The 13,652-nt window shown below is 36.7% G+C and overlaps 1 protein-coding gene across 1 annotated transcript in view; it reads right to left on the bottom strand.

The window, feature by feature from the left end:
* Positions 1–2,235: 2,235 nt before the first annotated feature.
* The window catches only part of LOC123867206 (calcium/calmodulin-dependent 3',5'-cyclic nucleotide phosphodiesterase 1), a 46,336-nt gene continuing 34,919 nt past the window's right edge, over positions 2,236–13,652 (bottom strand). Inside the window, exons 8-13 of the mRNA XM_045909138.1 lie at positions 9,177–9,317; positions 7,095–7,264; positions 5,458–5,683; positions 4,657–4,933; positions 4,364–4,456; positions 2,236–4,141 (exon numbers count right to left, since the gene is read on the bottom strand). Of these exons, the coding sequence (XP_045765094.1) occupies positions 4,074–4,141; positions 4,364–4,456; positions 4,657–4,933; positions 5,458–5,683; positions 7,095–7,264; positions 9,177–9,317 (975 nt within the window). The 3' untranslated portion in view covers positions 2,236–4,073. The remainder of the gene's footprint in view (positions 4,142–4,363; positions 4,457–4,656; positions 4,934–5,457; positions 5,684–7,094; positions 7,265–9,176; positions 9,318–13,652) is intronic.

Genomic DNA, 13,652 nt, shown 5'->3' with positions numbered 1-13,652 from the left:
CTAAAAAGATCTATTGTAAAATCTATGATAAGCGTAACCAGTTGGCTTAAAATTTAGCCTTACCATCTCTGGATTCATACATAAAGACCTAAATATGATTATGGATTTGCCATGATATTCATAGAGAATGGTCCCACGTATCTATTTGGAGAACTTGATAAAAAAGATGTCTGTATAATATAGTGTGTTTTTGGTTCAATTTTTTATATGAAAATAAAATAATATCCTTTTAAATCACTTTCGGTGTCCAGACAAATGTTATAAGTGTGGTTACAGTGGGCATTAGATGTTACGTACGTCGCGCATCGGTTTGATTTGGTATCAATAATAATAATTATTATTTATTTATTATTATTATATTATTATTTATTATTTATGTATCATATTTTCTGAAGTTTTGTCTGAAGTTTATATAGTGGTAGTACCTAAATATAATACCTACTTTGGGACGAATGATAAAGTGTTTCAAATGTCGATAAATCTAATAGGACGGTTAGTTTTAGTCCTCCAAAAATACCGCTTCCTTTTCAATCTGATCTGATATTAAGTAATATGTATAATATTTTGGTGAAGTAGGCTACATTTGTACAATTCATCTGAATTAAAGAGTGCGACTTGAATGGTAGTATAACACATAGCTGTACCTACCGAGGTATATTCTAAGACAAGTTTTGTTAGCTATTTTATTAAGTAGGTATGTAAAGCGAAACATTATCCACAAATAGAAATATTCTACAACTATAGATATATAACATTTTTCTATCTATGCCTATGAGATGATTTTTCCATTAAGTAATTTACAAAACGATTTCACATTGGTCTGGGAATATCAGAACTCCAATTTTATCGGAATCATTAAAATTAATAAGCGTATTTTTCATATAGGTTTAGTACCTACGACTAAATTTATAACTAGGTAAGTAGGTACATTAAATATTTACGTCCTAATTACATTTTAATGATACCTACATATTATGAATATAGTACCTACTACATAAGTATGTATATATATTCATCGAAGAAAAATGCAAAGTTATGTGTATATTTGCTCCGACACCAGCAATATTAATAAGTACATTAGCTCTTAGAGTCTATGGCATACAATAAGTTGGGTACTTCAGCTCGTAACCGATGTAGCTATAATACACACAAATATAATTTACAGTAGTTACAGGTATAATATAGGTACATAAATATAAGTTACAGCATATTTATTACCTACGTGACCTACGTCATAATGTTTTATATTATTTGAATGACCATAGACACATACGCTGCGGTTAATATAATAATATAGGTAGGTAGGTATCGTAATAGGTAAGCTTTTCTATATTTATATATATTATAGCTTCGATTATGACGGGCTTTACAATCAATTTAATTTAATAATGCTTTTTGATGGTACTTATCTATTTAATAATATATTTTTTGTTTTTTGTATGTAGGTATATTATTAATTCGCCTAGCATTATCAAATTAGTTTAATTAAATTTTATATTTTGAAATATTTAATTTGTAGATACAAGAATGACGAGTAAGTTTAGCCGTTATTTTAAACTAGGTAGGTAGGTATTTCTTTTTCATGTCACTTAATACAATTTGTATCTATATGTATACTTATCAACATATAAGTAGGTATGATTGTTATAGGTACGTTCTTATTCTGGTTTTTATGTACGTAGGTACCTATTTCATATTCTGCTAAAATCTAGTACGGACTATCGGTCTACCTCAACGTATTAACAACGGCGAATAAAATTATAACATAATAATCCCGATGCTTTTCATACCGCTGTATTTGTTTTTTTTTTTACAATTTATATTATTTTGCTATTAAGATATCTGTGGTACCAACCTTAATGCTTATTTGATTAGTATCCAAACAACCATGGTCCAATCCAACGCTGCTAAAGGAGGGATGTAAAATTGTCTCCTTTAGGGTGTATAGACTATCGTGAATGATATTTATTATAAATCCATTTATGACGGCTTAACTCACATGTTTGTCGGAAAATACCCGACAAACATGTTTTGAAGTTTGAACCCATCCGGGTTTCTTAGGGCCGACGCACATATAGCGGAGCGCAGCGCAGAGCATGCCCGAGAAGTTTTCCAATTGCGTGACACATTATGCGAATTTGTACCAGAGAATGCGCGAACACGCGCGCGGATGCGCGAGTATACGTACGGATACACAATTGATTTTAGATATTATTTCAATGTGGACAATTTTGATAATATTTTGACTGTGAAAAATGCTCTGCGCTGCGCTCCGCCATATGTGCCCCGGCCCTTATTCAGTATAAACACGTATGCCTTGCGTGAGCAGCCCGTGCAACTAGCAGATGTGCATTGATTAATGGCATACTCCAACAAACGCGTGAGTTGAGCCATCATACTTATTAGGTATTATATATGTATTTATAAACAAAAGACGCCTCAATTTCAGTACAGTGGGTAGGCATTACTGAGTTCAGTCTGTAAGGCCACGGTTACACATGTCAATTTAACTCACGTAAGTACCTAGCTTACGTAATAAATTGACAAAAAATGTATAAATGGAAATGTAGGTAGGTACTTATAAATTTGTTCACATTATTAGGTAAATTTGTCGTAAGTTAATCATGTAAGTTACTTACGTGAGTAAAACTTACAGGTGTATCCGCAGCCTTAAAGGTTAAAAACAACGTGTGAACGACGCCAGTTTAGTGTTGGAATGAACCGGAATGGAATATTTTGATCCAATCAAAATTTAAGAGTTCGTAAATCTTAAATTTGAATAAGTAAATTGAAATAATAAGAAATATTATGTTAATCACAAAACATTACAGTTTAATAGCAAAATAAGAAGATGACAAACAAATATATATAAAACAATAAGACTAAACTCTACTTACAAAGTAATAAATGTACTATATTAATATTCGAGACCTGCTCGAAGTTGTACTTAACTGAAACTAACAGCAAAGAATAAGTTAAAAGCTACTTAATATTTACACTACAGGCGTTACCGATCCACGGTGCATCGCCTCTTCGAATAAAACTCACTACGTTGTCTTCCACATAGAGAATTTATACATCAGGCTTATATTGTGCTTAATTTATTAAGGTTTCTCACGATATTCTGTTTCTCCTTTTTATTTTTTTGTCAGTCCGTTCTAATTTACATACCCACAGAATTCAAAATAGAAAGTGGCAAAAGACAGTGAGTGAGACACTCCGCAATTGTTTAATGAAACAATACTGCATGAAAAACGATGTATTCGCATATTGAATTTTGTTGATTTGGATACTAGAGATATTATAATGTGCTTTCGTGCTTTATATTTAGGTGGCTGAAAATCGGCGACATACTATTTCGATATAATATTATTATGATAGCAAATACCATTTCCTTTATATATTTAGAATTCTGTAGTTATGCTTAAACTCTCAACTCTATTTGAGAGTTGACCCACTTAAAGAAGAAACAGTCTTCAGACCTTAAATTGTGCAAACAACACAATATTAGCGCTAAGCGAATACGCACGGCTTTTAGTCTAGCGGTGAGCGAAGCGGCGCGCGGTTGCCTCATTAAAAAAATACAGGTACGTACTCGTACATAGGCGAGTATAAAGTACCCTATGAAATGAGTGGCGCGAATGCCGGCAGCAGCCTGATGTTGTTTCATAGGCATCCATTAGTGATTAAACGAAAGGGTTTGGGTCTATGTTGCCACAGTCACTGCTTTGACTGACTGATAAACTACTCGTCTAATGCGATGACTGACGTTTATGTATAACAAACATTTGGGTAGTTACTGTGTTCATCACTCATGATTCACAGAATTCACGAGACTAGGCTAAGCCAAAGACGTCAAAGCTATTAACAACACTGACGGCAAAACCTGTCGTCTTATGGACGCATATTTATCGTCTTTGAGCTTTACATTAAGTCTTTGCCGCTCGCCGCACCGCGCCGCTAGCGGTCATAGCGAAAAGTTCATAGCCAGGCTTTGCTTAGCCTTTTTTCATCAACGTCTGAAACATATTGTAGCAACTAGTCCTCACGGTATTTACAAATGTGGCTAAATATTATTCTTCCGTTGGAGGTGAGGAACCGTTCGTCTCCTCCTCTTCCAACTTGGCCCGAGCTTCGGCGTCTGAAAAAAACCCGGAAAATAACCCATTAAAAAGATATTTCCAAATGTCTACCTATGTAAATATTAAATGACCTCTTGATAGTGACCTCTGATAAGTGGCTCCCTTCTGGGTTCCATTCATGGCTAGGCCAAAAATGATCCGGTATTTCTGTTTGTAACTTATGTTACTTTACCGGCAAAGCCCTACTACCAAGCGTCGAATCGAGATAAAGTGGGAATTACCTTTTGCAGCTTGCTCCTTCCATATCTTCTTGTTATCCGTCAAGCAGGCTACCCAGGGTTTCTTGATTTTGAATTTTTTGTGCGTTTCAGCACCTGAAAAACAAACAATTTACTTTAACTATTCCTTTCCCACTTTCATCCAAGATAAGTTAGCAAGGATTTTGGTGGCTCAATGGATCCGCAATTTTTTTTTGAGGTTTCTTCTTACGTTCCCCGAGGCTGGCCAGCAAACTTCGCCAAGTTTCAAAGGAATAATGCCCATAATAAAGCCCCTATAAGGGAATGGTAGGTACCTGTGCTCTCTTCATTGATAGGTTCTTGACCAGAAGTGCTTGTTGAATTCTTCGAGCTCGAATGCAAGGGTCCCAGTATGCACTCCAACATGTCAGCACAAACTCCCATACTGGGCTCCACGATGAAGTCTATGAATCCGATCTGAGATTCCGCCACCAGGGTGTTGTTTCTGTCACAGAGTGGACTGAATGGAAGTCCTAATTCTCTCTCTTTGTCACCTTGGAGGAAGAATTCATCTAGCAGACTCATTGTCCATCTATGGTGGAGATCCCATCTCTGAAATAAATAAAATTCTGGTTAAAAAATCTTCTTGAGATGAAAAGAATTATTTATCTATTTTTGACACGGGAAGACAAATACAATATTCTTATTCTTTAGTGCTTCTTATAGTCTTAGCATTTCTGCACACTAATCAAAGTGATTGTCTCATCAATGTAGAAGAATTGATAGAAGGTTAACCCCAAAGGATTTAGTGCAGGAACATTTAACAGGTCGGTGGATGTGGAAGGATATGTCGGTACAAGCATGTTGATAACAGGTTGCTGGTTTACGGGGAACTGGTTTGTTGGATTGCTAATGAAGACGCTAATAAAATTAATATCTTTGCTGAATGTGGTATACTGCAGATATGCAACGCTAATGACGTGGATTTGGACTTACCAACTATTGGCTTCGCGAGAGAAAGCAATGCTCTCATGTTCTTGAGCTGTTGGGTGTGGAAGGATGTGTCCCTATCCCCACCTTAGGGAAGGTTAGGTAGAAATATGGGAACTATTGGGTTAATAAAGATGCAATAATACCTTTGCTGGATGTGATATATCACAGCAATGCAGCACCAATGACGCGGCTTTGGACTTGTCAATTCCTGGTTCCGCGAGAGACAACAATGATCTCATATTTTTCAGCTGCTGGAAGTGGAAGGACATATCCGTAGCCAGCACCATGTCGATGACGAGGGTGCGGAACTCTCGGAACTCGTCCCGGGATAGGTTCTGGAGTATGTTGCAGTCTTCGTCACGTATTAACCTGGAATTTGATTGAGAACAGTTCTAATCAGCTGTTGTTCAAGAAATTGTAAATTAGTGTAATACCTTATTTAAGGCTGAACAGGGTATTAAATGTTGTCGCCAATTCAGATAGTGATTCAGATACCTACACATATTTTAGTACTTATCAAAAATATAAAAAAACCGGGCAAGTGCAAGTCAGACGCACGCACCGAGGGTTCTGTACTTTTTGTACGATAAAACAAAAACAGTTTTCTTTAACGTTAAAGCTAGAGTAATTTTCTTAAAACGCACATAACTCCGAAAAATTAGAGGTGCCCGGAATCAAAACTAGGACCTCCCGAAAAGAAGGCCAACATCAGTATAAAAAATATTACCATAGGATATTTCGGCTCATTATGTAAATGCAAAAATAACATTTCATCATAATAATATATTAAAATGAGATTATCCTGAAATGAAGTCCATTACAATAATACGATATCATCAATCAAAGAAAAACGTAATACAGGAGCCTCCAAAAACATTTGACCCAGTCTCAATAGTGCTTGCTTGAAGTTATATTTTCTTATAAATATTGTATGAGACAATGTTTTATTAATAAAAACGGAGATACATATTTTTGACGAAGACGTGTACCTACCTATCGATATTTTCGAAACGGTTACCCAACGACATAGTACCTAGGTACCTAAATAATGACGAAGGGATTTTCTCAAAAATCTTGCCCTTTTACGGCCTACCCTTCAAAAAAATTACTTATTAAAAATTAATATATATCGTTAATTGGAGCGACTTTTAGTGCCCTTGAATCGAAACATGAAAAGGTTCAAAAAAATTTGAATAAACGAGTTTATTCGAGCAATCGTCTCTCCCGACGTGTGAGGAGTCGAGACGTCTCTTGGGAAATTATTTCTCAACGCGTTATAAAAGATATACCTACACACTAGATACGCGACAAGTAGGCCTTTGTTGAGTGCCAAATACCGATTGGATTTAATTTTTTTGTTGAGAGATTTTTTTTCACGTAAATAACAGCTTTTGGTTTGGTTCGGGTTCGTGTTGGAAAGTCCGTAAAGTATCTACTCGTATTAGAGGAATTGTAGGATGTAAAAGGCTTTAAAGGAGGAAGAAGAGAAAAGGAGGGGAAAAGTAAATGAAGGGGCAAAAGTGTTGTGCTGTGGCTTACGCTGAAAGGCGGGCACACAGCCAACAAGGAAACAGCAGCGGTTTTAGCTGGTAAGAGTCCGGCACTACCCAGTGGGTGTCCATGAGGATTTCCCCTGCTGTATGTAAAAAAAAGGATGTAAAAGGCTTCGCCTATAGATCAAAATTTTTCGAAGATTCGGAGAACACGAGTTCACTAGAACTCGTGTTCTAAACTACGATACGATCGTGTTCGTGTTACTAAACTATGATAGACAACTTACCTAAAAGCAGCGCTTATGTGATGATTCTCGAGTACAGCTCTATCATTGTAGAGCAGAGCGGTATCAGAGCCTGACATCACGTGGAAGTTGTTCGTAGTGCCTGTGTGCTCGAAGTCGTGGACGACCGCCGCTACCAGCGTTGCGAAGATCTCCAGGTCAGACAGCCAGTTCTGGAATATACAAATATTGGAACTGTAACTGAAACTGTGATACAGGCATACCTACTGTAAAGTAGGTATCGTAAGCTAGCTTAACTACACCCCGTCAAAAAAAAATTGGTTGTCTGTAAAGTCGGTTTACTGACGATAGTTGAACGTGACAACAAAGGCCGATTGTGCTTCTTTGTCGCTCGTTCCGTGCTCTCGCTTGCACTTCAAGCCTTACATGGAACGCCTCAGAGCGAGGTAACGCCGCATGAGTCATGTTTTTTCGTGCGTGCAGCCGGCTCTATCGAATTATAAGACGTTGTCACGTCAAAAAAGGTATCTTCTACTTGGGTCGTTGGTCTCTTTATTGTTATGACCGACTTACTAAGGGCCGGCGCACATAATATTATGGCGGAGCGCAGAGCATTTTTTACAGTCAAAATATTATCGACATTGTCCTCATTGAAATTATATCTAAAATCAATTGTGCATCCGTGCGCGCAGTCCCGCGCGTGCTCGCGCATTCTCTGGTAGAAATTCGCGTAATGTGTCACGCGATTAGAAAACTTCGCGGGCATGATCTGCGCTGCGCTCCGCCATATTATGTGCGCCGGGCCTAATAGAGTAAATAATTTTATCCAGTCATAAAAGTCCCTTTAAAGAAAAATAAAGGCATTTGAATATTTTCTTTTAGAAGCTTTTCGATCGTGTGATGAATGATGTTTATGTAGACACGAAAACATTAACAACCGACGCATTATGGATGTGTTTCAAAGACAACTTCGTGCTTTATGCTACGCACGTTGTAACTTTTGATGTACCTACTACCTATGTTAATGTTTTATGGTAAATATCTTTCTCCCCCATCTCTTTTGATAAATCGAAATAATGGATGTGTACCAAATATGCCCCCAACGATGTATAATTATGTACCATTTATGTACTTACCTAATAATATAGAAGAAACCTTTTATTTAAAAGTTAATACGCGTAAAGAGCAATGTACCTATACTGAAAATTCTTTGTTTATAATAATGATGACCTAGGTACTTAATAAGAACGACTTTGCTGGAAGTCAGAAGAACAAAATGGTACTTCGTGCTCGCTTCAATGCACAGACAAAACTTAATTTAAATAAACTATACAAAATCTCATCGTGGCAAATGTTTTGTTCTTTCTATAAGCGGGAAGCATTACAAATTTTCACTCGGGTCATTTACCTCGAGGTTATAGCGCCGCATCACAGATTGCTTCTTCATATAACATTGAGTAGGTATTTGGCTACTCTACTAATATCTAACTACCCTCACAAACTCGAATGCAAAACTGCCATAACTGTGGCAATTTTCAATTTTACGTTTTTTTTTTAAAGAATATTAGCCATGTTAAATGACTAATATTCCCTTTTCCTCTCCAACTAAGCGTCAGGCTTGTGCTAGGAGTAGGTACGCCAATAGTGCAACGGGCGGGGTTTGAACCGTTGACCTTTCGGTTTTTATTTGTACAACTGAAATTGTTACGTAGGAACTAATAAAACGTGTTAAGATGCATGCGACGGGTCTGCCCGCGAAATTCAAATTTATTCTAGTTTTTGGCAATTTCTAAACTAATACAACAAAGTAGGCTTATGATATCTAATTGCGCCAATGGCAGTACCATGTCCACATGTTTATATAAAAATCTTTACTTGAAAGGGTCCAGTTTAAGAAATTAGCTCTAGACTAGAATAGACTATAACTCACAAATTAGTCGATACTAGAGCTAATTTCTTAAACTGGACCCTTTCAAGTAAAGATATTTATATAAACCTGTGAGGATGATACTACCATTGGCGCAATTAAAATGCCATAAGCCTACGTTGTCGTATTAGTTTACAAATTGCGAAAAACTAAAGAATTTCGCGGGCAAACCCGTCTCATGCCCCTTCAGCTCTTACCATGAGTCCAGTTTGGCACAGCATATAATGTACGGTTTGCGACACATCAGCAGCGTGGAGATTATTGTGGTAGGGGTTGTGGAACTTGCAGTAGCCTTCTTCTATCCGACTCAGAAAGTTCTCGAGAATCGTCGGCGGCACCTGTGAACGGCGTAATTGCACTTTCAAATTGAATTGAGAACTTATGGCAAAGGTCTCATTATAAGTTTTGCCGCGTTTATTTTGTACGTGTTCTCGGTACGGGAGGAAGTTGTTGTTTATAAAAGTTTTGCAGGTTTCTTTGTGTTCGAATCCTTAGATTAATTTCTAGCTACTTAGCCGTCTTTTCGCAGAGAGCATTTTTACAGTCCTTATATACCTACTTATTTATGTATGGGAATTCTACTGATTTCTGCTACTTTTTGTGTCTTTACACTTTTATAAGTTACGCCGATGTACCTGCGCAGAAATTTTATTTTTGAATGGCGCGAAAGTATCTCAGCCAACCAAAGCGCGCATCCGTCCGCTATTGGTTGGCGGCTACGCGCCATGTTTTGTACGCGCGAATTATGAGCGAGATAGCACGAGTCTCTGTTGTTTTTGTGTTTAAAATCTTAACGTCAAGCAATAAGGTCTGTATTTATTTGGTGTACATTCGGTTTTAGCCAGTGTAAGGTTGCGCATAAGCGCAGATAATAATGTGATGGTAACTGTGACTATATCCATGCAAAAAAATTACGTCAATCCGTTGTATCATCTTTTATTTTATTCGTACAGGTAGGTACTTTCCAGTGAAAATATTTTCTCCATACTTCAATATTCAGCAATGAAAATTTCCACGAACTTATTCAAGGTTTGCGTTACTTAGGCTACACAATTACACAACTTTTCCGATTATATGAATCTGGCCAATATAATTGGAGACTTTCAGAGTTTTTACAAGGTTTTCAGCTAACTTTTGTTATTATTCTTGTTAATGCGGTACCTGCTGATGCCGAAACACGAATGCCTATATTGTAGACTTGACTTATAAAACTTTTTCCATAGCAATGTTTTACGCTTTACAGTCGTGGTAAGTAAGTACATAGTGCCTACTTTATTTTTTCCCTCGTATGTTCTTGTATTTACCCTGATCAATTTAAATTATTTAATAGGTAGTATTTATTTAGCTTAAACACAGAAAAACCCCCAAAAAATAAAAGAAATTACAAAACTAATAACTCAAAATTTAAAAACCCCCGACACAAAAACCTCTATAAGAAAACTAGAAAAAAGCTGATAACTTTCAAACGGCTGAACCGATTTTCTTCTATTCTAGCTAAGAACACTCGATCAAGCCACCTTTCAAACAAAACAAACTAAATTAAAATCGGTTCATTCGTTTAGGAGCTACGATGCCACAGACAGATATACAGGTCAAACTTATAACACCCCTCTTTTTGGGTCGGGGTTAAAAGTAAACGTGACATGTAACGGGTTGGTAGGTTTTCCACCACAAAAACGAGACCTGAGCCAATTTAATAAGTAGTACACCTTATATTATACTAGCCGATGCCCGCGACTTCGCCCGCGTGAATTTTGGTTTTTTGAAATCCCGTGGGAACTCTTTGATTTTCCGGGATAAAAAGTAGCCTATGTGCTAATCCAGGATATTATCTATCTCCATTCTGAATTTCAGCCAAATCCGTCTAGTGGTTTTTGCGTGAAGGAGTAACAAACATACACACACACACACACACACACACACACACACACACACACACACACACACATACAAACTTTCGCCTTTATAATATTAGTGTGATTCAGAAAATGCAAATTTCCCTCCCACCTGAGGCAGGTAAGTACAAATTGCTTCAGAGCACAACAGCTACACATGAAGGAAACTAAAGCGAATTTGTTTAAAGCTAACGTTATATAATATCCTTCGTTACGAATACGCGGAGTAGGTATATTCGAGATAGATAGATACCTTTTTCCTTTTTATAAACCCTCGACCCAAAAAGAGGGGTGTTATAAGTTTGACGTGTGTACCTGTGTATCTATGTATCTGTCTGTGGCATCGTAGCTCCTAAACTAATGAACCGATTTTAATTTAGTTTTTTTTGTTTGAAAGGTGGCTTGATCTAGAGTGTTCTTAGCTATAATCTAAGAAAATCGGTTCAGCCGTTTGAAAGTTATCAGCTCTTTTCTAGTTACTGTAGCCTTAGAATAAAAACCCAGACTGTAACCTTCACTTGTCGGGGGTGTTATAAATTTTTAATTTACACTTGTTTTACTTCATAGGCTTGCGCTTGTCTGCAATCACTTGAACTGTGTCACAGACGAAAATGTTACATTTTGTGTACCTACTTTGTTTTTATCTGTGACACCAAAAACAAATAAATGCATTTTCTTTCTTCCTTTCTTTCCTTCTTTCTTTCTTTCTCATCATACAAAATAATGATGTTGCAACCTAAGGTAGAGCGCACCTGCCTAGAAAATGCCTATTCACTCTTCTTTTGAAGGTATTCAACATAATAGCTAGCGGGAACGGAATCCGCCTCGCTCAAGAACTCACTTTTTGTTGTTTCTTTTTATTTTCACAATTTTTTGATTCGAATTTCAATTAAAAAATGTTTTCTGTCATTAAGAAAAGCTTTCTAGCACGCTCCACACTCTAGAACTTTCCATAGATAGGTAATTGGAGAGCGCTACGAAGAAATCAGCTCAAACCGCTGGATCTAGCATTCTTTAGCTTCATTTTATCTTTATTATTTTATATTTATTTTTTTAGCTTCATTTTGCATGTAAATTCACTCTGTAATCTAGACCCCCAACCAGAAAGGATTTTAGTAACTCCATGCGAAACCGGTGTGGGTCAACTTATGCAGCTATACCCATGCTATACCTAGTTTAAACAGTTCCAGTACATTAACCGAAGCCTTTAACGTGATACCGGTCGAGTGATATACCTATGGCAAGTCAATTACTGACGTTGGCCGTCCATACAAAATTACCGAAAAGTTACACTCGGCCTTCACTTGGTATGCTTATCCCACACTTGCTTATCCCGGCCAAAACAGGAACTGAATCTAGGACTTGTTACCTACAAACAATCGCTTATAAAATAATAAAGGACGGTATTATGTAACTCTTAATGGGTTTTCACTGTATCAAAAGCAATTTTCTATTTTGATAATTAAATTTTTCCTTCAGTAGGTACATCCATATATATTATATACCTACTTATATTATGCGAAAGTGTGTCTGTCTGTCTGCTAGCTTGTCACGGCCCATCCGTTTAACGAATTTATTATAAAGGCGAAAGTTTGTATGTGTGTGTGTGTGTGTGTGTGTGTGTGTGTGTGTGTGTGTGTGTGTGTATGTGTGTGTGTGTGTGTGTGTGTGTGTGTGTGTGTGTGTGTGTTTGTGTGTGTGTGTGTGTGTGTGTGTGTGTTTGTTACTCCTTCACGCACAAACCACTGACGGATTTGGCTGAAATTCGGAATGGAGATAGATAATATCCTGGATTAGCACATAGGCTACTTTTTATCCCGGAAAATCAAAGAGTTCCCACGGGATTTTGAAAAATCTAAATCCACGCGGATGAAGTCGCGAGCGTCAGCTAGTCAAGTAATATATAAAAAGACGGCAATTTGTCAATCATAAAGGCGAAATTTCAGAAACAAACAAACTTGCAAAACTTTTGAGACGTCCGCTAAGATACGTCCTTAATGAAGTTTAAAAAGTTTCAACTTAATCTCACTTAGTTATTCAATTCGGCTCAACTTTACCGGAGCTAAAAGTTGAACATGAAAGTTTTCTCAGGTTTCTTATACTTTCCACTCTTGTTTCGTTTGGAGATATCTTTGGAGTAGTGAGCAATTGAAAGCTATTGAAGTACCTAATTTAATTAGGACTTAGGAGGCATTATGATTGGTAATGATTAATTAATATTAATATTAACAACTAAAATAAACTGCATTACCTAAACAAAGTTGGTTTTGAAGTGATAGAGAAATGTAAAGATTTTCAAAAGTAATTCATGTAAGTAGGTATTAGGATGAAATGATAGATGTTATTATTAACAAGAATAAATATTCAACCCCTATAAAAGCAGCCTCAATATTAGAACAATAGCAGCACAACGAAAGGCAACCTGAAACAATGTTGGGAAAGTTGGTTTTGAAGTGATAGATAAATGTGACGATTTTTAAAAGTAATTCATGTAAGTAGGTATTAGGATGAAATGATAGATGTTGATAGCAGCACAACGAAAGGCAACCTGAAACAATGTTGGGTTGCGAAATTGCAATGTTACGCGAAATGAGCAGTTTTGATTTATGTCACTCTAATCTCACTCGCACTTACGGCCCAGTATGAATTTAATTTCTATTTGTGGCCCTAATATTGTTTAAGTGATAAAACTGCACTCTGTGTATTAATTATACATTTTACCGTCAAAACTCTTATTCAGTCAAATTACTTTTGTGTAAAATGTAGTTTTGACTGAAA

Source organism: Maniola jurtina, chromosome 1 (genome assembly GCF_905333055.1).
Source record: "Maniola jurtina chromosome 1, ilManJurt1.1, whole genome shotgun sequence".
NCBI lineage: Eukaryota > Metazoa > Arthropoda > Insecta > Lepidoptera > Nymphalidae > Maniola > Maniola jurtina.
Note: the sequence above shows the minus strand (reverse complement) of the source record. Positions and strands in the feature narration are given on the sequence as shown.